General features: G+C 40.9%; 1 protein-coding gene across 4 annotated transcripts in view; it reads right to left on the bottom strand.

Annotated features, from left to right (window-relative positions):
* Window positions 1–27326, bottom strand: part of ARL15 (ADP ribosylation factor like GTPase 15) — a 264752-nt gene that overhangs the window by 128593 nt on the left and 108833 nt on the right. For all 4 annotated transcript variants that reach the window (XR_010025555.1, XM_063128076.1, XM_063128077.1 and 1 more), the window contains 2 exons: window positions 7539–7683; window positions 331–390 (listed from right to left, as the gene is read on the bottom strand). Coding sequence is in view for 3 of the 4 variants with exons in the window: in XM_063128076.1 (XP_062984146.1) it covers window positions 331–390; window positions 7539–7683 (205 nt within the window). In the remaining variant the exon portion in view is untranslated. The remainder of the gene's footprint in view (window positions 1–330; window positions 391–7538; window positions 7684–27326) is intronic.

The following is a 27326-nucleotide window of genomic DNA, read 5'->3' as shown; positions in this document are numbered from 1 at the left end:
TTGTATTTTGTTCCTATACTAACACCTTACTTTGGGAATTCAGGCCCGTACCGTAAGTCATTCACACTGCTTCATCTACATACACTGACCTTAGATTACAACTTTTCAAGCAGGGACCATGCCTAGCATAACTTTCCCCAAGCTAGTGCTCTCTAGATGTATTGGACTAGAACTTCTATCATCCCCAATCAGCTTGGTCAAGTTGGGGAAGGCTGGTCCAGTGGTTGTACGTAGTTGATAAGCATTAAACGTTATTTATTATCATAAACAGAGAAATAAAGGAAATAGAAAGTTGCCTGTAAAATATCAAGCTGATGAACATTGCCATACCTCCAAGCTCTTTTACATTCAAGATGGCATTCTGGAATGGTACTGCTTTTATGCTAAAACCTGAAATTAGAAATAAATAAATAAAAGTCAGTAACTTGTTCAGGAGAGAGACTATCCAAAGCAGTACATTTGTTAATAGTAGTAGTACTCCTCTCTGGTTTGCACCTTCAACAATTTGGATGCTTAAAGTGCATGGGCAAGGTTTCAAAAGTTATCTTCTCACTAATCCCTTCCCTAATCCCAGGCCCTGCCCTTTCTTCCATTCCTTTGGCATGCATTTTGCTGCCAAAAACATTTAGAATCATTCAAAAACATGGAACATGGCTATATAAAACAAAACTGGGTAAATACATTTTGCATAATTTTAATAGAATGGGGGGGATTTTAAAAATAATTATTTTAAAGAGCAACCTTGCACGTTGTTACATCCACCAAAAAAAATAGAATAAGGTTTGAAAAAGTGTATCTTTGCCCCAGAACGTAAGTTACTCTAGCAAGCAAGTTCAAAAAACAGATGGAAAATTCGTCTATTTTAAATCAGCTCCTTTACAATTTTATTTATCTCTCTGCATTCTTTCAGTTCATACCATGCTGGGAAATCAACTTTATCTCTCTATAATGGAGGATTGGGGGGGAAAAGATAACTAAATGTAATATTCAGAACCTCCCAAACCCTAGAAAGATTGATCATTACATATTATCAGTGATACCTCAGACACAATGTTTTTAAGGATTAATTGGAGGCACACTCCACTCTTAAATCTGGAAACATGTCCATCTTTACTTGTGAAGGCCTGTGGCAGAAGATAAAGTATAGAAGGCATGCCAACCTGGAAAGGAAATGGCTGCCCCAAAAAAGGCTGAAACAGTTCCTGAAGGTAAGGCAGTTTGATGTAGCAAACCTCAACACAGGTATCTTTCCCACAATTGTAAGAGGAGGAAAAAGGAAAGGAACCTCTCGTGCAAGCACTTGAGTCATTGCTGACTCCTAGAGGGACGCCTGCTTTCGCTGACGTTTTCTTGGCAGACTTTGTAGTGGGGTGGTTTGCCATTGCCTTCCCCAGTCGCAGTTACATTTCCCCCAGTTAGCTGGGTACTCATTTTACCGACATCGGAAGGATGGAAGGCTGAGTCGACCTGAGCCGGCTGCCTAAGAACCAGCTTCCACTGGGATCGAACTCAGGCTGTGGGGAGAGTCTCGGCTGCAGTAACTGCCGCTTACCACTCTGCGCCACACGAGGAGAATCTGGTAAATATTACTTCCCCATATCCCTTTCTCTTCGTCAACACTAATCAGTGCTCAGGATTGGAGCCAAACTGTAACAATTCCTGAATTCCTACCATCATCTATAATATAGGCTACCTTTAGCATTGGGTTGCTAGATGTGCCCACCAACTTCTTTAAGGTTGGTGGGCGCATCTAGAATTTTGAGTGCTGTGGGTGCTCTCATAAAATGGCTGCCATAGGGATGGGCTTTTCCTATTCATAAAATGGCCACCATGTTTGATCACAAAACATTCATTTACCAGAAGGCAAACTGGTGAGACTAAAAGAAAAATAACTTGCTCAGGAGCTTAAGTATAAGGCAGAGGCAGGGTCGGAGGTCTAAAACGCAAAACCCTTTTGAAAACAAGTAAAGATAGTTCTGGGGGCAGTACTTTGCACTGCAGTATGCCAGCTTTCCGGTTACAAAATAATAAATTTAAAAAAACACTGAGACAAAGAAAAGCAAGAGGGGTGGGAAATATGGTGGGTCACAAGAGAGCTGTCCATGGGCACCACATTGGAGATGCCAGTTTTAGGGCCAAGCATGTTTGCAGACCTTTTTTGGGACAATTTCATTGCTCATATATGGAAAAAAGGTAGAAACAAGTTTGCAGGAAACCACACTGCTGGCTCTTATCTCTGGACTAATTTTCACATACTTCCAGTGCTCCTATAGCTGATCCCTCAGAAATCACAAACTTTTAACATCTCTTCTACAGGTAATTATTATTTTTTATTCTTCTATAACAGCTGTTTAGATATCGGCCTGGTTCAGAGGACACTCTGGGCTTTGTGGTTAGCTTAACCATGTTCATCTGTGGTTAATGCTAACCACATGCAGAATGCTTGCAGACAACACTTTTAACCCTTTTGTGGTTAAGTTTTCCTTAACCACACGCTAATCACAAAGTGGTTAGTGGAGCACTTGATTCCTCCAACTGATCCACCCTGTATTCCAGCAGCCCTAGCGCTAGGAGCCCTGGCAGTTACAGCCATCATTTTAGAGCAGGCACCAATGAAATCAGCAATTACATGCATGCATCGCTCCATTTTGCATCGCCATGCCTGCTATACCTCTACAGTCATCGCAGGGGAAGAGGAAGCCTTCCAGGACGGTTGCGCTAGCTGCGTCATCAGGCACTGCTGCCACAGTAATCAGAACCTGAGAGGTATAATGGCACTTTAACGAGTTAGGAGAAATGGATGCTTCATATGGGAAAATTGCAAGCGGGTATTTAAAAAGCTCTGCTGTAAGCATGCTCTGCTAAGAAGAGCAAAAATCGCTCCAAAAACTAATGCAAAACATGAAATGGCAGCAGCAAGAGTATCAATCAGCAGTCCAGAAGAACCATAGAGCCCTCTGGCTAGAGTGGCCCCACCTAGTTAGGCAACTCTGTACTGGAAGATCTATGCCTTAAATCCTTAACCACGGCCCCTTAACCACAGACACATGTCAGACGACACTTTTAGCCATGGTTAGTGCTGCTAACCACATTGCATAACGTGGTTAGTGAGCATAACCACAATGTGGTAAACGGGTAAGATGGTCAGGAAAAACGTGTGTCAGACAACACCGTAAACCACAGTTAAGGATTCTGTTAACCATTTTGTGGTTAAGTAGCATGGTTTAGCGTGTCGTCTGAATGGGGTCAAAAATTGTTAGAGGACTGATGACTTTTAGGTTAAAAAAAAACTCTATGAAAAAAAATCTTCTACAGGTGCAACTATTTATTATATTCTTTTTTTTTAATTAATTACTTAATACCCTAAATTTATCTAAGTGTTATAGATTTGACCCTGAGTTATTGCATCTTCTCTGGGACATGACCAATTGTGATCATATTTTGATAATTGCGGCCTTTCGTTTTTGGTCACTGCTGTATTACACATTCCACAAAAGTGGTATGAAGAAGACTTAAGAGGTAAGATGGAAAGTCTCCTCATGGATTGTTCTTGGGTCATCTGATGGTTTACCGCCAGTGTTTGTATGACACATGAAGCAATGGTATGTCAGGCTGCCACTTTCATATTCAAAATGGTGGCCTGCACACACCATGAAGCCCTACAGGTAAATTTACCCACAGTGTGGCTTAGTGTTGTTAATCTGGTGCTTAATGAGTTTAATTATGCTGCACAAAAAAAGCTACTTCAGACAAAATCTGGCTAATTTGATCTGGGATGATGGAATGACCTGAGTAAAGCTTTGGGGGAGATTTACAACAAGCCTCCCTAAAAGACCCCAGACTGATATCTGAAAGACACCTGGATGTATATTCCAGACCCCTGAGTCATGGGCATAAAGACCTTGAAGTTTTGATTATATGCTAATTGATTTTATGCCATTAACAAAGACTCTAGCTAAGACTTGCAGGACCGTCTTTGAAGAAGAAGAAAAAAAACACATTTGACTTTACAAGCGGCTTCACAGAGCTCATTCAGGGCCACAGTGTGCTGGCAGAGTGTGTATGCAAGCTGAATGAGAGAATTGAGCATGCTCAGATGCCTACTAGAAGGAAAAGTACTGTTTTGATGTCTTGTGGTGTAAACCTGCTGATAAGAGAATGTCCTTACTCGACGCTAGTTGGGCGGGGAAAATCATAGCCCTGAGCACACGTGACAATTGGGAGGAGGTGTTCAGGCAGATATGACCAAATATGTCCGAAGATGAATGGGAGTTCAAAGAAGATGTATCAGACAGAAATAAGTCAATCAAGCTAATACGCCCATATGGCAGTTATGTTTTAGTGAACTTCAAATTAACCCGTTAATAGTAATACCAGAGATGTTCCCCAAAACACATGGGTATAACATGTGAGATGTTGGGAAGTGGGAGACCCTTAACTTCTGATGGATGAATGGGTGGTATAATCACTTATTCATACCATTTATGATTGGAAGATGGTTTAGGGCCCTACCTTTGTCCAGAACAAGTGTATAAAAGTAGGGATGTGCTCCGCTCCGAATAGAAGTGGAGAATCAGAAGCGAATGGGCCTGCTCTGCCTTGCCCAGAGGCGGAGTAGAAGCGGACCGGGGACCCGTAGAAGCACGGTGAAGAGAAGCGTCCATACGCAGAGCGCTTCTCTTTTCGCGGACCGATCCAATCACCATTTTGAAAAATTTCGCCCATAGGATTGCATTGCGGAAAAGAATAGGGGATAACTGTGTTGTTTTTTAAGCTATCTTTCTGAAACTTCTTGTGCTTAGAGAGTCATGGCTGGGGGTCATTTTGAGCCTACTCTCAGCTCTCTGTGTGCTGCGGTTCGCTCACTAGAATTTTTGGAAAAATCGGGTAAAACAGCGGGAAAATACCTTTTTCGAAGGGCTGAGGGGCAGAGTCAACTCCTGGTCATGATCACATGATCCCAAAGTTGGAGGAGGGGATAGGCAAAACGGGATACTTGGGATACTGGGAACTTCTCTTTCTTAGTCTGAACGGACTTTTCCCAATGTTTTTTAAAACAGTAGCCCCACCAAATGCACAAACACAACCTGAAATCATATACTAAGCCAATAATAAGAGATAGAAAAAGCACAGCACTGCTACCCACCCTAACTTTGGGGAACAACTGAATATATGTGGTTCAAGGGGATGAGCTCCCCTAGGGCAAGGACGTGCCCTGTGCACTCTCCTGTCCTTGGAGGGCCATCAGAGCCCTCCAAAGGTAAATCACTGGAGTGAATGCCTATCATGAGTTGAAGTGATCGTTTGCTTCTTAAAGACTGGTACCTAGACAGGACCAGTCAAATTGGCAGATGATTCCCCCTCCTCTTGGGCACGTCCACTCCCCTCTTACTGGTAAAAGACAGATATAGCCTTTTAAAAAAAAATCTTCTTGTTTATTCAGCAACACTGCTGCTTTTAATTCCACCTCTCCTTTGATTATTTATTTATTTATTTATTTATTCCATTTTATATGCATTACTGGCTTTGAAACTATCCTTGGCTCACTTCCTTGTGCCCCCAGAAATGTCTGCTGCCTGCCTGCCTTCCCTCCCTCCTCCCCTGCCCACCTCGCAGGGATGGTTTGGTTTTTGTGTGTCTTGCTTTGACTCAGGGGAGAAGTCCTTCCTGTGCTCAAGTTCCAAATCAATTTTTCAAGTGTGGAAGAAGATTCATATTTAGGTTTATCTCCACTCCCCAATTCATGGCATGTTGAGATTTCCTTTGAAATGGGTCCATTGAGCTGTCTGCAGATACTGGGGTGTCCAACTTTCATAAATTCCCCAAAAATCCGGGGATGATGGGATTGGCTTGAAACTTGGCGCCCATGTGGACACATGGGTAAGCTGTCATGGGACCAAAGGTGAGGTTTCTGACATGCAAATTGACATAGTTGTAAAATGGGACTTGACTTGGGGTGAGTTAAAAGGTTAGAGCCCCGCCAAAAATCAGAGGATGATGGGATTGCCTTGAGTCTTGGCGTGCATGTGTATCCCTGGATAAGCTATCATGGTGCCGAGTTTGAGGTTTCTAACATGCAAATTGACGGAGCTATCAAAAGGGGTGTGAATGGGGTGCCCGATTTTCAAAAATTCCCCAAAAATCAGGGGATGATGGGATTGGCTTGAAACTTGGCGTGCGTGTGTATACGTCCATGAGGTGTCAAGGTGCCAAACTTGAGGTTTCTAACTTTAACAGAAAAAAAGTTGTATACTTTTTTAGCTTTCAATGCAAGCCTATGGGGGGGGGAAACGGAGCTCCGATCCGGATCCGGAGCTCCGCAGCGGAGCGGAGCGGACATGGGCGGAGCGGGGGTGGAGCGGAGTGGCCCGATCCGCAAATCGCGGATCTGGAAGAGAAGCGGGAGCGGGGGGTCCGTGCACACCCCTATATAAAAGCACAAGTAGCAAAAGCTGCAGAGCGTGATTCCCACCCATTTCTTCTATTTCACCTCTGAATTTTGGCTTAACAGACACAAGCATCTGGGTAACTATGAATCTCTTCAAGCTTTTAGACTTTGGGACTTATGATATTTTCTGAAATTGGGACTTAGAATATTTCTAGACTTTAAGATTTAGAATATTCCTGAGCTTGAGACTTGGAGTTATTTCTAAAGATAGAACTTAGAATTATTTCCAAGTCTTGGATTTTCTCTTTCACATCTACTTTTATTCTTCACATGCCTAGAGGAACTTAGCAATGCTTTAGCTTAGCTTTTATATCCAAGTAATGTACAGGAGGAGGAAAAGGGAGAGTTAATAAGTATGTTTTAGTTTAGCTTTAAATGGCAAGTAGTAAACAGGAGTGGATAAAGAGAAGTCATAACAATGTTAGGAGCTCATGCCGTTACCTTATTAGCTAAATTTGTAATGCCAGCTTTGGCAACTGCAATTCTTTTAACTAATCTTATATTTTTGTTGCATTCTCTGTTCTTGTAACCACTGAGAGATTTTACTCTTATACAACCATCATGCTATCGCTTGTTTAATTTTTTGATTATCTAAAATAAATAGATTCTTATTTACAATCATGTTCTGTGGTGATGCTTGTCAGTTGGGATTAAACGTTTGTTTGGATTAGCACTGGTTACCCACCAGGGTGTTCCAGACCCATTTGGTGTAGGTTCTGAAGTTGAAAAAAGACTAAATTTACAAGTGTTACATGCAAATCAAATCAGTGGAATAGGAGAGATGGTTAGTAGAAAAATGAGGATAAAATAATAGACAGCTAATTTATTTGACATGTTATTTATGTCATATGCTTTAAAAGGCTGAGGTATGAAAAGTGGATATAGTTAATATCAGCAGCCTGTATTTAATCACTGAAGCTTCACATCTGATTTATTATTTCTTAATTAAAGAAAAAGCCAAGCATAATTGAAGTTGAACATAATTTAAAAGCATCCTTTTATTGGACCTGAAATAAACCATAGCCGTTTGCCAGAATTGCCAGAATTAAACTATAGCTAGTTTAAGAAGTAATTTAGAACATTCGCTTACCTGTTGTTGACACTATATTTTCTCTATTTTCACTACACAGCTGTGACAATAGACTAGTCTTTCCAGAGCCAGTGAGACCTATGCAAACCAAGTCATACTCTGGTCGCGGTGGTGGAGGTCCTTTGCAGCAAAGCGCTCGAAAACACTGTCAGAGAGAGTATAAGGAAGAAAAGATCACTCAGATTTGTTATGAAGAACAAGAGATCTTTTAGTGGGGGAAAAAATCTGACAAAACATGGAAGACTAACTTCGGTAAAAGTTTTCAAAGGGATTACTACACTAGATGAGGATTACTACTGTTGAATTCAGACTCATCTACATCCTGTTTTTACCATATCACCATATCAAAAGGGTCATCTAGTTGTTCCCCAAATATGTTATTTCATTATGTCGCACAAAGAAAACTTTGGCAGAAAGTTTTCTACCACCACTTGAGCCTAAGAGTATGATCTCAAAGGGCAAAGACATTACTCTCCTGAAAGAGGGCAGGCCCAGATTGCATATTTTTTACTAGATTATTGCCCAGCCTACACATTTCTTACTTGTTTATGGCCACTAAGCCATTTCTTCCACAGTCACTATCACATGGATAGCTTCGCACAAAACCCATTCCTCCACTTGTTGAATTATACGACTTTGCAATGAGCCAACAATCGGCGAGAGACGCATTTCTTGCCTCTTTTGAATACCCTCTTCAGTGTTGTTAAGTCACACAATGACCTGGTTCGTAAGTAACAATCAACCACAGGTTAATTAACCTATAGTTTGTCAGGGCTGCATGACAGTGAGCAAGCGCTCTCCTTCCTGCCCGTTTGCCACTTCTGTTCTGCATCCGTTTAGCAAACAACCCAGGTTCCTGAGATTAATACTAATACTAATACTACTAATAATAATGATAATGATAACAATAGTAACATTTTTATCCCACCCTTTAGCCAAAAAGGCTCCCAAGGCAGCTTACAAAGATATTTCTTAAAACAGTTCCTGCCCACAGGCTTACAATCTAAAAACATGACACAAAAGGAGAAGGGATTGGGAAGGAGGGTGGGCGAAAGCAAATTTAGACACTAGATTTTTAGTTGCAAAGTTCAGCAGGTCATGGACATAGTGGAAGGGATGCCGCTTCCTCTCCCTCTAGTAGCCTCATACAGTTCCAGCATGATGGAGGGATGCCTGACTGCTGCTTCCTTTCCCTCTGATGGCTTCAGTAGTGCCAGTTGGTAGCAGGAGGGAAGGGGGCTCTCAGCTGGATCTGGATCCAGGCATGATGGAGAAGAGCCCGACAGCTGCTGACTTTCCTTCTGATGGCCTCAGAGTTATTTGCTGCTCTGTCTGAACCTAGCACTCTGGGGTTTTGAGGGAGAAGCAGCCAGAGTTTTAACTCAACAACAAACTCTGAGTTGTTCCCCCCCTCAACAACCCAGAGTGCCAGATTCAGACATCACAGCAAACAAACCCAGGCAGCGGATATTCCTGGGTTGTTTGCTAAACTGGATACAATGTGGAGGCAGCAAGAAGGTGGGAGGCAGAATATTTACTTGCTGCTGCACAGCCCAGACAACCCATGGTTTATAGTTACGTACAAACCAGATCAATGTGACTGCAATTCCTAATGCTCTCCCACTTTAATCTTTTGATATGTTCCTTTCAAGCCCCTACGTGAGAATAACTGTGGACCAGCTTCGTATCTTCCTTTCATACAGAAAGGCAGGACTCAAACCCAAGAAACTGAATAACAGCTGCATTAATAAGCAGCCAGCAAAATGATTCAGTTGTGCTTACAGATGAGTTATTTATTTATTTATTTATTTATTTATTTAAAATATCTATAAGCCGCCTTTTAGGGAAAACCCTCCCAAGGCAGCATACAAAATTTCAAATCACAAAACACAACGAAGTTATGATAAAATCAAGATTACCAATTAAACCCAGATAACATCATGTACAAAAGAGCACCCACAAAAGCCCCAAAAGATAGGCCAAGGTAAATAAATACGTCTTTAGGGCCTGCTTCAAAGCCTGGTATCTCTTTGCAAGGTCTACATCGTTATTTGTCATAAACAACAGGTAACCTAATTTCTTCCAATGAGACATATTATTTTGCCTTCAAATATTATTTAAAAAAAGGTTTTTATAAGATTTCAGTACACAAATAAATCCTTAACGCATCAGGAGCCCAAGGTGGTAAGGATACTTCAGGAACTTGCTGCTGCAATTTATGGCGCTTTAGAGAACAGATTTCAAACATTAAATGTAGTTGTGTAAAGGTTCCACCGTCCTATTTAACAGATCTGCACCTGTGTTTATTCAGCACAATATTTCTTAGCTTAATCACTACAGTTGATTTGTTATTGTAGTTAGCCTCAGACAGTAAATATAGCTATGGGACAATAAACTGCATTTTTGAGAACGCCTCAACTTGTCACTTACATTCACTAAACAGAACAGGGCCCTGCAGTTATAGCAGAGCCTCAGATAACTTTGTAAGCTGATGACTGAAGCTGAACATTAGTTTCCACACTACACATACAAGCAGGCAAATTTTTCTATGAAAAAGTATCTACTGCTCACATTTGTAACTTGAGATGTGTCTGCAAGATGAGATGATAACCATTTGTTCTTTGGACTGGATGAAAAAAGTGTAGGTGGAATTAAATTAAGATGGACTGGTTTAAAAACTGCACTCAAACACAAGCCTTAAATATCAATCCTCTTAAAACAAGGATGAAGAAATGAAGTTCCCTTCCAAAATCAAACATACTGATTTGTGGTCACTTGTGGATGCTAACATTCATTTTGAAAATGCCATATTTTAGTTCTCCTTCCTTAATACTGCCAACCAGTCTGGGCAATGAAACACATGATTTTAAGTCATGATATCCCATTCTCCACATAACATTTATAGAGCGGGGAGCAGGCAGCATACAATGGGCTCCCACAGAAAATTTATTTATTTATTTATTTATTTATTACATTTTTATACTGCCCAATAGCCGAAGCTCTCTGGGCGGTTCACAAAAGTTAAAACCATAATAATGGTATCTTTAGGGCATCTCACTAAAAAGAAGAAGCTAGTATGGCTTTGCAAATGGCTTTGAGTAAAACAACACCTCCACCCACCCCATCTAAGGACAATCTTGGGTGATTATGCCCTGCAATACTTTAGTGCAGCTTCTGAACCTGGTGCCCTCCAAATTGTTGGATTACAACTCCCATTATATCCCAGTGGCACACTGGCAGTTGTAGTCCAAAATATTTGGAGGGGAACGGGGAGCACAACGTGATCTCTTGCCCTAAGTCTGATATTCAAGGGCTTTTCCTCTATACAAGCCAATCACAGAGGAGCAAAGGACGGGTTGCTTACCTGTAACTGTAGTTCTTCAAGTGGTCATCTGTGCTGTCACACATATGGGTTTTGCACAAGAGAGGGGTAGAGTGGTCTTCCAGCTAAAACATCTCAGCTCTACAACGTTCCAACAAGGGTTCTCTGCAGGCACAGAACCCGTATGTGTGATATACAGAGACCAAGAAGAAGAATTTAGGATTTCAAACTGACAACGGAAGTAAGATTACTAGATTTGAAACTCGATGCTATGCCTCCTTCCTTAACACATTGGAGCAGGCACATCACACCAGGAATGTCATCTCCAGAGCCCGGTGCAATCCAGCTCTACTCCATATCTGTTGTAGGAAAAGATTACAGCAGATGAAAAAAAGGACTTGGTTGTCTCTTTCTCATGGTATATTAAGTTATCAGGCAATGCACCTAGGAAAGTTGTGAAACACCCAAGTGTCACCACATCCCACGCAAACTCTTATAACTTTATCTTTGCTGTTCATAAACACTGAAGTGCTTTCTCTCCTCACCTACTTACTTTGTTTATGGAACTTTTAATGAAACCTTGAGCAAAGATAGAAGCAAAACAGAACTAATAACATTGAAGGCAACATTAGTCAGTCAAGAAAAACAGATTGCTGATTAGTCTTTGTTTTAAGAAAAAACAAATCGCTGATGAAAAAAACACAAGAAACCAAGGAGGATTACAGATATGGAGAATCTGAGGATACAGCATCCCTTGTCATTTCCTGTTAGGATGAAAGATGGGTGCAGATTATTTAACAATAGCCTAGAGCATAAAGCTGTGCTAAAAGCCATCCTTTTACAGATCTTCAACTAAGCTAGAAAAGCTTCTTCAATGTGATTCATGAATTAAGTATGCTAGGAGCTTGGCTAACTGAGCTCTATTTTGTTAGTAACGGAGATGTATTGATAAATATTCTACAACCGCCAACTACAACCAACTAGAGGAGTGTTAATAGAAAACTCATAGAACCATAGAAACCAAGCTAAAACACACACACCAAAAAACCAACACTTACACAACACTATGCATAGCTACTTAGAAGTAAATCTCACTGAGTTCAATGGGACTTATTCCCCAGGTAAGTGGGTAGAGAATTCCAGCCTTAATGGGCTAGTACACTGTATTTAAAAACAAACAAACATATTTACAGACTTCTGCAACCCCTGCCTCTGTTTGAAAAAGAACCACTGATAACTTGACGTACACCATGCACGTGGAAGAGCCAATTCAAGCACGCAACATCTCCTTGTGAGCATAGCCAAGCCTGGACCCAAGCAGCCATTTCATACCCGCATAGAGATATCACATAGCCATCATCATGTGTGAAACAGCCTGAAGAAAATGTAGAGTCCTTTGATTATGTACTAGAAGTGCGTGACAGATGGAGCAACATGATGAGATGCCCTTTCAGCAGTAGCAAGCCCTCTGCTACTCAGCAATCTCATCACAGCAGTCTTTCAAACTATCTCATGTTTAAAAAAGAAACTTAGGATCTGAGTACATTGTTTAGCAATATAAGCTAAACCACAAAAAGAAATTTCCAGTTTCAAAAATCATAGTGTAGCAGCATAGCTCAACCTTTCACAAAAATCCTGCACATTTTCATAAAAAGTACCAAATTTACACCATATGCCAATTATCTAAGCGTATAATTGTCCATTTGGCCTATTATACGCTTAGATAGTAAGTGCTTAGCATGTAAATGGCATAAATTTGTTTCATTTTTAATCTACACATAACCCAATAGATCCATTAACAAATCTGAATAAGAAAATAAAACTGAACTAACTGTAATCCATAGCAATGTGGCATAGGTTGAAATACAAAACCTGGAACTGGGACTAATTTGATGTTTCCAAATGAGAAAAACAAAACACACAACTTTCTGGGGTGATAAAAAATAGTTTTTTCTCCTCAGTAAAAAAACACCCTTGTAAATACCATGCTAAGCCAGAGATATGTGATGTAAACTCTGGTCTAATCTAATTCACCAGTCAGTGCAGTGCAATGCCCAATGTTTCTGGGTTATACAGGTGGGATTATGAGGCCCCAAATAAAGTAAGAGATTAGACTTTCTCAAAACTCAAGTTCACTGAAGTATATGCCGATTTAGAGGATTTTAAATAAGGGGGTTTAAAGAGGTTCAACAGCAGCCCTAAATACAAGTCCAAATGTGTCCTTCAGCGGAGTTTAGCAGGTGGGAGAAAGATTTCCTGTGCCTGTAATATTAATCTCTTTAAGTAGGAAAGAACTGGGTTGTTGTTTTTTAAAAAATACTTTCACAACTATTGCCCACAGTAGGGCATATTGCAAATAAAATACTGATAAGAAGCTGAGCCAGATTAAGTTATTACGTAGCTTATGTACCTCGGAGCACTTCCTCCTTTGAGGAGACCCCAGTTTTTCACTCTACAGCAACTGTACACTTCAGTGACTAAGCCGTCGACACCATAAATGGTGGGGCAGTCGGTCTAGGGTCTTTAGATTTCTTTTTCTTCTTTTGAGCATCTGAAGTAGGCATGTGCGCTTTAGCTTTCTTGGACAGTTTCTTGGCCGTATTGATGGCTAAGGAACATCCAGGCATCGGAGGATCCAACTGGCTTGTGGGAAAAGCCGGATGGTCCCCAGTTGAGGCTGCTGGCGCAGGCATGGATGTCAAATGAGAACTGGCTATATCAATAGCCTCCAGTGCTCTCTTCCAAAGAATGGCTCTCAATCTGTCCAAATGGTTCCTATGAGCCTGCTTGAATAGGCTCATACAGTGTGAGCAGGCCTCAACTATATGGGATTCTCCGAGACACAACAGGCACAATGAATGTCTGTCAGTTTACTCCCACAGCGAGAGCAGTTCTTAAATAATGCTTTCTCTGCCATAGGTGATGACGAGTTGAAGCAGAGGCCCCGTGGACCATACCGCGAGCCTTATTGACTAGACAGAAAGAAGAAAAAACTACAGTCTAGAGAGGTAAATATTTAGAAGAGAAATCACAGCTAATTCAAGAAAAGGGATGCAGTTCCAACAAACAAAGTTTCCATGAGGCACCAACCAGGCGGTCGAAATGGAACTGAAGGGAAAGCGGGAACCTGATAGAGCGTGTGCAGTAGGATGGTGGGGAAAGGTTCCCGCCAAAACGATCTCAGCTACAGAAGTTTCCCAAAGTTAGGCTCAGCGCAGAGCTCATATGTGTGATGCACAGAAACCACAAAGAAGAAAAAATACTTCTACAACTACTGCCCACAGTAGGGCATATTGCAAATAAAATACTGATGAGAACCAGAGCCAGATTATGTTGTTACGTAGCGCATGTACCACAGAGCACTTCCTTCTCTGAGGAGACCCCAGTTTTCCACTCTATACGGTGGTTATCCACTTCTGTGACTAAGCCCTTTCTGTCGCCTAAGCCTTGAGGAAAAACCCACACAATATTTTTACAGTCTTGAGCCTAGGGTATTTTATATATATGTTTATTCACACACAGTGCTGCGCATTAAGATTACTATTGTATGTTGACTGCAGAAAAACAAGAATTTGCCAAAGGCATGGGCTTTAGAAAACAGATCACGCTGCCCTCTGCAATAGAGCCAGAGCTCCAAGACGTCTAGGACAAGTAAATGAAAGAAACAGGACATTGTCGTTTTCTAAAGGGCACCGTTCTTTCAGTTGTTATCTAAAAGCCAGACGAGCAGTGCATCATATGCAGCTACAGAAGACTAGACATCTTGTTAAATCTGGGTCTCAAAAAATACAAAGAAATGAATGCACGAAGTTTACTCCACTCTTCTTTTCAAAACTGTATTTTTATTTAGCTTGGTATTATTGTATTGGTTTGGGGTGTGAATAAGAAATATATATATATATATATATACACACACACACACACACACACACACACACACACACACACACATATATAGCCAAGTTAAATTAGAGGCTGTCCTAGCCATTATATTACTGAAACTGAAACGTCAGGGGAGGAGAAAGAAAAACAACTTGAGAGTTTGTGAAAAACTAAAAATCGTTTACGCAAAATGCAAAGATGAGATCCAAGTGTTGTGAATTCGGCATGCAATGCATGTTTTTATTATTTGCAAGCAGAGTTTATAATGAACTCCGCAAGGGTTTATTTAAACAGTCTTCCAAAAGCTTTCAATTGAAGTCATACAACTTCCTTATACAGGCCAAGTCTTATTTATTTACTTAGTTTACTTACTTACTAGCAGCATGTAATATCCCACCCTTCAGAATGAAGGAAAAGACAGAAGAACAATAAAGACAGCAGCATAACAAGAATCGCAGCGGAGCAACAGCCGAGTATAAAACTAAGAACAAAGAGATTTAAGCGGTCTTGGAGAATTAAAGAAAAGTCTTCCCTTGGTGCTGAAAAAGCATCAGAGTTGGTGCCAGGCAAGCTTCCCTGGAGAAAGTGTTTCAAAGTCAACAGAAAAGACCCTATTTCTCTTCCTGTCTCCCTTCCAAAGGTGGGGGGTGGGGCACATCCACAGAATGGTCTATGAGGAAGAACCAAGCAGCTTTATCTAATTTATGAAGGGCTGCTTCACATATTTTGCAGCAAGAAACTCAGGTTTGGCACCAATTTTGAGGGAGCCACAGCAATGCCACCTCTCTGACAAGCGTACCATGCGTAATACATGTGTTTTGTCATGTTTACCGTTCTTTCATAGATGCTGCTCATAGCTGCCCTCTGAACCTACAGGATATGGTCTAAAAGTATTAAGATAATCAGAAGCAGAAAAGAAATGAAAAAGCTGTTTGTAAGGAATTACTGACAAGAAGGAACAGAGCTACTACAACATTTTAAGAGTAAGGGTTCACGAAGTACCTTTTTGCAGTGCAACTCATCAGTAAAAACTCTTCTATTTACAAGAAAACGGTGGTTGCAGCAGTGGGAAAAAGTCAGGGAAGCCTAAGAGCATCATCACATGGGGGGAAATCATGTTTCCTTACCATCGCTTCTCTGCCCCCATGTTTGTCCCTCATTACTTCCTCATTCTGTCCTGAGGGGAAAGAGGAAGTAAACAAAGACCATGCAGCCCATTCAGGGGCCATTTGCATCGCACTATTTTTCATGCACACAGCAGATCGCAAAAAGTCGAATTAAAAGGGGTCTATTTTGCGGCTGAAAAAAGAGCAGGAGGAGCAGGAGGCATGCAGGAGGCAGACGACATTGTCTAAAGGATGCACACACATCCATAAGTGCGCAGCAGAGAGCATTTGACAAAACACTCATCTGATGAACCTCTAAATCTCACTGAATTCAATGCAACGCTCACATACTACTGAATGTTTGACACACAAACACCCCTCTAAACAGCCATTAAATCTCTTTGTCTATATTTAGGGGTTAACACCATGATGACTAGTCAGTCTCTTTGCAACTTTAATAACTATAATACTATTTTCAACAGAGTTGATAGTACAAGACAACTGACACTGTTAACTATATTTTGCTTGGGATCTTTGTTTCCACTTCTGCAAGTCCATTTTTTCCTACAGTGAAATTAGTCACAGCACAGTTTTTCTTGGTTCAAATCCATTCCATTTACATTTTACAAAAAACCATACAGGTATCAGTAAAAGACTCGGGTGACCAACTGTCAGGATTTCCCCGGATTTGTCCTGGTTTTTGTTCTTTCCATTGTGTCAGGGGGGATTTTCTATAATTTTCAATAATGTCCTGGAATGACACACCTTCCTCTTTAAGGCTGCCATTAGCATGGCAGCAGGGAGTGACATGCTTTCTTGACGCACATCATTCCCCCACCCCGAGCTCCAATTGAGGTCTTAAAGGGGAAAGTGGGTCATTCGTGGACGTTATAGAAAAGGCCCCAATTGGAGTGGATGGTGGTGGTGCAGAATGAAATCCTTTCCCCTCCTCCACTCCAATCGGGTTCTTTAAGGTGGCGGGGGAATAACGTACTTTCTGCAGGACTCAGAAAGCTGCTTCCCCACACACACACTAGGTGTCCTCTTTTTTGGTTTCCCAAATATGGTCACCCTATAAAAGACAGCATGGGTGTATTTAATAAGAAAACATATTAGCAGCGGTCTCTAAAAACTGTAGGAGATCAAGAAAGGTTCAGAGGAAAGGATCCAAAATAATTACTTTCCATACCCTATTATCAGACACCATCCAGAAGACAACCTAATAAAAAATATTATGAATACAATCTAAAGAACCTATTTGGGGTCTGATTTTTTTTCAAAGAAAAGGAAAGGAAAAAAGAAGAGAAGTGGCACCAGGGCTGCAGTTTCTGCATAAGATACAATTAAGAATATAAGAGCACCTTGCTGGATGAAACCAACAGCCTGTCGAATTTAGCATCCTGTTTCTATTATTGGCCAGCTAGATGTGTTGGGGAAGCCCATAAGGAGAGCATAAAGGCAACACACCTCCCATTTTTTTGTCCCCAAGGAAAAGTGGTCTTCAGTAGCATACTGCCTCTTAACACAGAGGTTTTTGTTGACTTTCATGGTTAACAGCTGTTGATAAACCTATCCTCCATTAATTTGCTAAGTCCATTTTAAAGACATCTACACCTATGGCCATCACATGTCGTGCCAGTGAATGACATTAGACTATGTTTGTTTGTTTGTTTTCATCTGTCCTGAACTTACTTTGTATACATTTATCAGAAAAGATGTAGAAAGGGGCAACTAAAATTATCAAGGGACTGGAGGATCTCCCCTATGAGGGAAGGCTACAACAGATGGGATTGCTTAGCTTGGAAAAAAGGAGGTTAAGAGGAGACAGGATAGAGGTGTACAAAATTATTCATGGTGTGGAGAATGTGGATGGAGAGACATTTTCTTCCTCTCCCATAATACCAAAACTTGGGGTCATCCCATGAAGCTCATTGGTGGGAGATTCAGGACGGGTAAAAGGAAGTACTACTTCACGCAGCACATAGATAAACTATGCAATTCACTACCACAGGATGTGGTGAGGGCCACAAATTTCTTTAAAAGAGAGGTTGGGTAAATTCCTGGAGAAGAAGGCTACCAACAGCTACTAGTCTTGATGGCCAGGTGCTATCCCGAGTATCAGAGGCAGTAAGCTTATATATACCAGTTCCTGGGGAACATGGGTGGGAGGGTACTTTTGCACTTGGGTCCTGCTTGTTGGTTCCTGGTCAATAGCTGGTTGGCCACTGTGTTAAGAGAGTGCTGGACTAGATGCACTCTTGTTCTGATCCAGCAAGGCTCTTCTTATGTTCTTATGTTCCCAACAGCCAAAGCTCCTCTGCCAGTCAATTTCACTGTGGGAGTTATTCATTCACCTTCTTCACACCGTTCATAATTTTATAAACCTTCTGTCGTGTCCTCTTTTAGTCATCCCTTCTCTCAAATTAAGAAGGGAAGGTGTTCCCATTGATAATTTTGCTTGCCATTTTTCTGTACCTTTCATAGCTCAAGTCTACCACATGCTTTTAGAAATATCCCTACAAGTTTATAGATTATATGTAAAGCTTCCACACCATGGATTTCTATAACAACATTAAGACATCGGCATTTTAATTTTCAGCCCTTTCCTAATAAACCAGAACATGGAATTTTACCCCAAATTATCTTCCAACTATTAAAACCAGGTGGAAACTAAATATCTTTCTAAAGGCGTATGTTACATTTTTACTTGTTTTTTTTTAATTGCTTCCAAAAACTTATGTCATTTTATAATTAAACTATTTTGGTATAGTTTCAACGTTCCAACAAAAAACACAAGGTGTGTCCTTTTTTTGAAAGCGGGCAGGCTGCTGAATATATTCTTCTTTCTCCAGTTCACTACAAAGCAAATCTGTTGACAACTGCAGTGGGGAATTTGTGTTAATACTTAATCTGCATTAACAATTGCTAATTTGTGTATTAACTTAATAATAAATAGGAAACTAGCTCTTATGTAATATTCCAGAAGTACAACCTGAATCCTGTTCAGTCAGTTATGATTACATGGTTAGAATCACAGCTTTTAAATGCCCTTCTCCTAAGTAGGCTTCTCATAGGGGAACATCCAGCCTCCTCTCAACCCTCCATCTTCCACTCCTCTTTTGCTGCTCCTGGTGGCCACAGGCACTCCTTATTCTGATTGTTTTATTCCATGTAGTACTGCACATGGGCAGTGTAAAAAAAGTATATGACTACCATATGGAAACATGGTAGTATCAATATCTGTTTGCACAAAATGTAGAGATAGGAATTCCCGCCCCCCTCTTCAGTCCATTTTTACTGAGTGCACAAATAACAGGAGAAAACAGTGTGACCTCTGTGAGATGCAGGTGCATGGGGCAGGTGAAACTCCTTTGCCAGTGACAAATCTCAGTTTACACTGGCATCTTACAAGGCATGGGTCGGCAATATATTTCAACATCAAAGTATTCCCCTACCTATGTATTGTCAATAGAAACAGCTTTTAAAATATACAAGCTGCATTGAAGAATAGGGAAAGCAGTTCTAACTAGTTCCCTTTTGGTTAATCTTAGATCCATAGTAAGCCATGTGCAAACAAAAAATATATTCCTTTGTTGCACACTTCTGTTTGGAAGACAGATGCAAAAGAAATATACTAACTAGGGAATAATGTACTCCCCATAAATATTTACAAATGATAAAAGAGAGGTATGTCTGCCCTCTCCTCAAAAATATATGCATTTTTTGTTAAAAAAAATCAGTTGCTTTCTTGATCACCTAGGAAAATAAAGGAGTCTGCAGTTTGAAGTGAACAGATTTCTCAGGCCATTGTCTAAGCAATTTGACCACTGTTGTTTTAAATTGCTACTACTAATTTTCTAATAGAAAAGAGTGATAATCTAAAAGAAGTTGGTTTCCGCTTAAACACCTCACCCCACCCAAAGGCTGCCTATCCAATTTATCTTTTGCTCTGGTCAACAGCTAATGGTTCTTGCCTTGCATAGTAGCTATGACCCCTACATTTGAGGTGGTATGATCAAAGGCACTCTGGCGAGACTTGGAAAAATATTTCCACTGAGAATGGACATAGTGCCTGTCAAAAGGTTATTCCCACTGTGTACAGAGAGCAGCTCACGTTACTTCAGTGTAACATGAAAGTTCAAACTCTAGCCGTAGTAATCCACATACATGTTTTTCTTTCTAAAAGCAGCATATGGGATGCACTGACAAGAAGAATACACATCCGTCTTATCATCTGAAAGGGAAATAAAAGGTTTCCTCAGTCAATCCAGCTGTAAGTCACTTATTTTTAATCATTTCTAAAACTCAAGCCATCTATTTGAAAATTGTTTCTATTGAATCCCAGTTTGGGAAGGGAGTGGGGGCTTTGTAAATAAATTAGGCTCCCTATATCTTGTAGAAAACAAAATAACTTGGCGGCGTAAATCTTAATGTCAGTGACAGGAAGGCTTTGGTGAACCATTACCATAAATCTGACAAACGCTAATTTGATGGGTGGCTGTATCTGTCTGCTACAAAGACAGTCTAGACAGTCTATTGAGAAATCCTAAAACACAACTGTTTGTTCCCCGTAACACCATCTGGATATGGCAATAAGAGCCGACCCAGTGCCATTCACACATGGATCAAAGCACATGCTAATGCCATCATGAAGTCATACACATAAAAAATTCAATCTGAGAACTCTAAGCAATTTTGCTAAGTCCTCAGCGGAGAAACCTCAGACTTCGCTCGACTCAAGCTAAGTGCATGAAGAGGGTGAGGGTGGGGGGAAGGATGGAATATTTAATGAGCTTGGCCTTCCAGAGGAATGTTAGGCCACCCATTGTATTGGAAAAGGCTCATGTCACACTTCAGTCATGGAACCCATCAGGGTGCCGCCTTTACAAAACTGATCTGAGGCCTTTCGTAATTACCTGTTTCGAGCAGAATGCCCAGAAAGAGCAGAAGGGTCCCCTAGGTGTAACTCTTCTGTTTATTACAATAATCTGTTAGAATGTCCTGTATTATCACAATATTCCAAACCTTTCTCATTTTTTTTTAAATGTACTGTGGCATTAGATCAAAGCATCAAGGGCCCTCTATTGAACTACTTTAAGTATTACAAATGTAAAGAGCAAATCTGGCTGCAGCGGGAATTGCCTTCTCACTTCAATCCCCAAATAAAACGAGATAAAAAAAATTCCTCAAATTTTAATTTTTAAGACTGTGATGTGCCCTTTTTATTATACCATAAAATAAGCCCAAGAAGACCTTTCGATAATTCCTTGAATATTTCACTTCAGCAACAAGATTCTTGTTAGTATGTGATGGGCTTTTCCTTTCTGCCAACTTTTAATATGTTGGTTTTGCATATTTATACTTTAAGGAAATAATTTAAAGAAGAGTAGACAAGTTATACTCGTTATATAGTTTAAGGATGCAAAGGTGATAAGCTTATAAAACGGACTTGTGACCTCCCAGAGGAATTTGACGTTCTGCACATATCTGTTCCCCGTGTCATATCACATACTACTTTTGAAACTGCTCTCAGTTTAGCATGTGGCACTGGGGTGGGTGCAGTTTGAGAAAAATAAGTCTGAAAACCCCTTGGATTCAACAAACTTTTCTCAGTTCTTCGAATACTGGCCCGAGCCACCAATATTGTCAATGATGATTTCCATTTGGAATGGCTTTCCCCAACATGGTATCCTCCAGATGTGTTGGATTACAACATCCATTAACCCCTAGGCAGCATGGCCACCAGTTTGGGGAAGCCTAACTTAGAAAATAAAATTGAGTCATGTTCCGTTTAGAACGTAACAAGTTAATATAGCAGAAGTTAAGTGTGTAGCTTCTATTATTATAATTTCTCAGTGGGCCTATTCGGACAACACACTAAGCCACGCTAATTGCAGCAAATAGTTAGGGATCATGTTTAAACCATGGTTATGTAGCTACCATGGTTAGAAATGGTTCACATGATTCACTAAGCTATAATGTTTAGCTCAAAATGCTTAACCACCGCAGCTTAGCGTGTCATGTGAACAGGGTCTCTGTAGTATATAGAAGTCAAAAATATAACATCCGAAGTAGTGAAACAATTTTATTAGATCCTTCAAAAAGTCACTCAGTTTTTAGAATGAGATATTCAAGAATTCTGGGTCAGCAGGCCAAGACAGTAAGGTATCAAAAATACACACAGTTGGTTCTCTAACCCATTTGAAGTTTTGCACAACTTTTCATTGTATGAGGAACTATTATTGTAACCCAGTTTATCTAGCTAGTTATGCTATTTTTTATTTTCATTTTTATTATTTATTACATTTTTATACCGCCCAATAGCCGAAGCTCTCTGGGCGGTTCGTTTTCCAGTTCCCAATGACCATAACATATAATTTTGGTTCAAGCTGTTAGAGAAACAAAATTCACCTGTTCAGGAACAGGAGTTTCCATCATAATTTACTAGTCATAACTTTGATTAATCATAATCAAGTAGTTGAGTCTTTTCTTAACTGCACATATTCCAATCAGTTTGCAAGTGGGCTCTCTTTTAAACTCCCCATTCATTGCTACCAATTGATGTTAAACATAAAAATACACCCACTGGCCAGGAGTGTAAGTGTCCCACCATTAGATGGAAAATGATTTGAATTCTACTACTTCCTGATTGCTTAAATTTAATATGCAATATCATTTATAAAGCCCTAAAAGATAGTGCCATATAGAGGTTGTGTGTCAAGAGTCTCAAATACAGATATACAGAATATTTAAACAATCACTAATGTTAAGTCCGTTTCCCATTAACTAGGTTTTGGGTCTGAATCCAAGAAGTATGTCAAAGTAGATGGAAATAGGATGAATGGGATTTAAAGCCAGGCTGAAATTAACAGAAGCTTCCACATAGCAGAACAATGCTGCCATCTACTGCTCACAAACATTACCATACTAGTCAAGCCTGATACAGGCTTAACAGCGGAATTAGAGAGAGAGAACACTGTAGTCTTGCTACTACATTGTAGCAGTTAGCCACTTGCCCAGGATAGGTAGTAATCATTTCTTAGCAGGGACTCAAGGCAGGCTGATAGTATTTTATGGTCTGGCAGTACTAGCACTGATGCAAAACTAATTAAAATGTTTACAGTTCCTTATACGTTTTTCAACTTGTTTTAGCCTCACAATAATTTATTAAGAGCAAAAGAGCAATGCTGAATCAGGCCTATCTAGTCCAGGATTCTGTTTGCATAGTAAAAACCAGATGTCCATAGAAGCCCACAAGCAGGATATGTGTTTAATAGCATCATCGTGCTCATGTACCCCAGCAACTGGCATACAGATGTATATTGCCTCTAATAAGAATATAAGGACATAAGACAAGCCATGCTGGATCGGATCAAGGGACTGTCTAGTTCAGCATTTTGTTCACAGTGGCCAATCAGCTGTTCACCAGGAACCCACAAAGCAGGACACGAGTGCAACAGTACCCTCCCACCCATGTTCCCCAGCAACTGGTGTACATAGGATTACTATTTCTGCTACAGGAGGTAGCACATAGCTATCAGGACTATTGAAGGTAATATATAGCCCTCATGACTAGTAGCCATTGATAGCCTTTTCCTCCCATGAATTTGTTGAATCCCTTTTTAAAGCAATCCAAATTTGTGACCTAGAACTTGTGCTAACAAATTCCACAGGTTACCCTTGCACTGTGCGAAGAGCTCCCTTTTATCTGTCCTGAAACACCATCATTCAGCTTCATTGGAAGATCCTGGCTTCTAGTATTATGAGAGACACAGGAAAACATCTCCAAATCCATTTTCTCCAGACAATGGGTAATTTTATCCACCTGTATCATGGCTCCCCTTACTTGCCCTTTTTAAAGCTAAACAGCTCCAAACGTTGTAACCTCCCCCCCCTCCGCCCAGGAGTTGCTCTATGATCATTTCACTTTCCCTTTTTTGCATCTTTCCTAGTTCTGTTGTGAGCTGGAAAAACAATTTCGATTGTAAAGCAAGTCATTAAAACTACTGCTTTAAATGCAAGAAATTGATGGTGAAAAACAAAAACGATACTATATCCACGGTATAATGACTATTTAGAACCATCCAGGAAGGCAGCTCTCACCCTATAGGCCATGTAGTGAGCTGAATGGTACTATGTGGTGTAGTTCCCTGCAGTTGCGGGGCTTCAGCTCACCATGTGGCCTGACCCTACAGACAGACAGTTTCCCCATACAATTGGAGCCAGCAGACAGGATGTTTTTCTGAGCAGTAAGTGATCATCTGTTTTCACTCTGAGAGTGAGAGATGACAACTAGCCAAGGCCACCCAACAAAAATATGTCAGAACATTAAATTGTGAAGATATGTTGTATTTTATATTGTGTTATACTGGGTTTTATGTATCTTGTATACAATCCTGATAACCAAGGATGAAGGACAGGTTAAAAATACTTTTAATAAATAAATAATGCCCCACTTTGCATGCTATTGTTCTAAGGACAGCACATTCATAAATACTGCCCTATTGCTGCTGACGTATTTAGCATGATATGCAAACCAGGACTTCTTGGTTTGTCTCTCTCACAACAAGCCAGAGAAACAACCCAAGAACAAAGCATAGGTTCTTTCTCTGGTTTGTTATGGGAGACACATGCCAGAGGTCCTGTCATGCTAAACAATCCACAGATGGACAGTCCATGGTTTGTTTAGGTGCTCCCACTTGTAGTGGAAGTAATTGTGTAGCATGCAGAAGGACACTGCTCCTAAACAAACTGCCTTGGCAGACAGTGGCATTTTTAAATGGGAGTTGAGATGGGCCAGCGCTTGGTTCTACTCTGTGCCAACCTCCCGACATGTTAGATTACCCAAAATGGAACACCCAACTAGATATCTGATGAGTTGTAGGGTAGGGTCCAGAAAGTAGTATTGGGTGCTTGTATCTCAGCCTCCTGATAATTATGCTTTGGGGTGCTGCATGGTACCAATTTATCTCATATGAAACCACTGGGCATGTTCATTAGGAGTTTGGGAGTAAGGTGTCACCAGTACACTGATGACACTCAACTCTTATTTCTCCATTACATCTGAATCATAACATCTTCATGACCTGAACTAGTGGTGGGCTGGATAAGAGCCAATAAACAGAAGCTGAATCTCAGTAAGGTGGAGGCAATGTGGGTAAGCAGATCCCAGGTCTGGGAATTAGGGAATTTACCTGTTTGGAATGGGGTCGCACTCCCCCTCAAAGATTTGATTCACAGTTTGCAGGCATTCCTAGATTCATAATTGTCATTAGAAACCCAAATGAGTTTCAAGGCATGGAGCACCTTTTATCAACTTCCGCTAGTATGTCAGTTTGGCCCATTCCTGAACAGGGTAGCCACTGTGTTCCATGTACTGGTAACCCTAAGACTGGACTAATGTAATGTTCTCTATGTGCCCTTGAGACTGGTTCAGAAGATGCAACTCATGCAGAATGCTGCAGCGAGGTTGTTCAATGGAGTTCCTTGCAATGTGCACATAACACCTACACTGAACGAGCTGCACAGGCTGCCAGTTGCTAATGAGTTAGGTTCAAATTATTATTATTATTATTATTATTATTATTATTATTATTATTATTGACATATAAAGCCCTAAGCAACTTAGGACCAGGTTATCTGAAAGATTGTTTCCCCCTATATAGCTCCTATAGATCACTACAATCTTCAAGGGAGTCCTTGCTGTCCATGCCACTCCCTGCAGAGTTCCATCTGGCAGCAACATGGTAGAAGGCCTTCTCTGTGATGACGCCCTCTCTCTTTCCTCTGTGATACATCAGGCACCAACTACCACGTGGTTTCGATGACTATTAAAAATTTACTTGTTTACCTTGGCTTTTCCTAACCATGGAGAGAGAAATGCTATGGTTCTTGGGCGAGTGTGCCTGGAACCATAGGATAGCTCAGAAATCCCCTTCCAAGTTTGGAGACAGTGTTCTGACCTTGGAAGAGGGAGTTGAAGATACACCCTCTGACTCCTCGCAGCTGGTGTGGACAGAACTGTGCCAGTTGCCTCACAGAGGTTGGAAAATCAACCTTGGATGGGGGGAAGGAGGGAAGCAGAGAGGGAAGAAGATTGAACAGGCTATGATTTATCCTAAGCCTCCTCCAGCCTCCTTCCCTCCCCCTCTGAAGTGCCCTCCTTACACAGGCTGAAAAGCCCATCTAGAAAAAATAACATAGACTGGAGGACAGGGAAGAAAGATCATCTCTCCCTTTCTTCCTGTCTTGCTGGCTTCACAAAGGAGCAGCACAAAGGAGCCATCGATGTCTTGTGGGTAGATGGCCAATTGGTAGCACCATGCCACAAGCCCCTGCAATCTGGGGCACACATCCACCCCATGGAAGATATGGAGGACTTATTTCCCATGAACTGATCTAACACGCCCCTTTAAAGTAATCCATACCATTAGCCATCATTATGTAATATTATGAGGGGAGGGGAAGAAATCTCTAACCACCTCGTCCTTGCCATTAATAATTTTGTAAACTTATCTTATGTTTCTCTTTTATTAGATCCCGATTAATATGACAGGCTGAAGGGGCCCACGCTTCTGTTATGTAGATGAGTGCCATTCCATTCCATTTGAAAATACAGGAAGTCACTCATGTCTGTACAACAGGCGAACATGTTTGTGGTATCTAACCCAAGAGAGACCCACCTCTCAGCATGCCCTGCCGGCAAGTCTTGTGGCCAAACCCACTACTTGCCTAAAGCCCTCTTTCACTTCTGGGTTTGCAAATATGGGGGGAGAAATTTGGCCCAAGGGTCACCAATTGCTCACCCCTACAATAAAAACTTGATCTTTAAAAACAAAGTGTCTACAGCCCCTATATTGGCAACTGCGTATGTGGATTTTACCAGACTACGGTCCAACTGATTTTGTTCCAGAGAAAGCACTGGGGGACGTTCATCTTCAAGACAACGGGCTCCAAACGGAGGATAGTTACAGAGATGTCAAATAAAAATAAGACCAGGTTTACTGAAACACATACTCCCTTTCCCCAGGAGAGATCCTATTACAGAGAAACATCACCGTTGAGAAGCCACTAGCAAGCAGCATGCATAAACACACCCACACTGGAACAGATGAGCAAGAAGTGTTCGCTTTCTCCCGCTGGGCGTTTCTTAAAACAATCCCAGCTCCTCTAAACACATAAATCTTGCACAAACCATAAACGCAAACAGCAAATCAACCACCAGCTTTTGTAGCTTCTTACACCAAGCAATTCCAAAATGGTGGTTAAGGAGCTCCCAATGGGTCGTGTGGAGACTGCTGGCTGCCAAAAGCACAGAGCCAAGGACACTAGGGCAGGATTCATACATTACTGGAAAAACGCTGGCGTGGGAAGGAATCATACCAATCTTCTGACCAATGTGGCTCCTTTCTACAGATGTTCCTGGAGCAGAAAACAAGGAAATGACTCCAACGCCAGCCTGGTAAAATTTGAATCCGG

The sequence above is a fragment of the Elgaria multicarinata genome, chromosome 6 (genome assembly GCF_023053635.1).
Source record: "Elgaria multicarinata webbii isolate HBS135686 ecotype San Diego chromosome 6, rElgMul1.1.pri, whole genome shotgun sequence".
Classification (NCBI taxonomy): Eukaryota; Metazoa; Chordata; class Lepidosauria; order Squamata; family Anguidae; genus Elgaria; species Elgaria multicarinata.
This window is presented reverse-complemented; position numbering and strand designations above follow the sequence as displayed.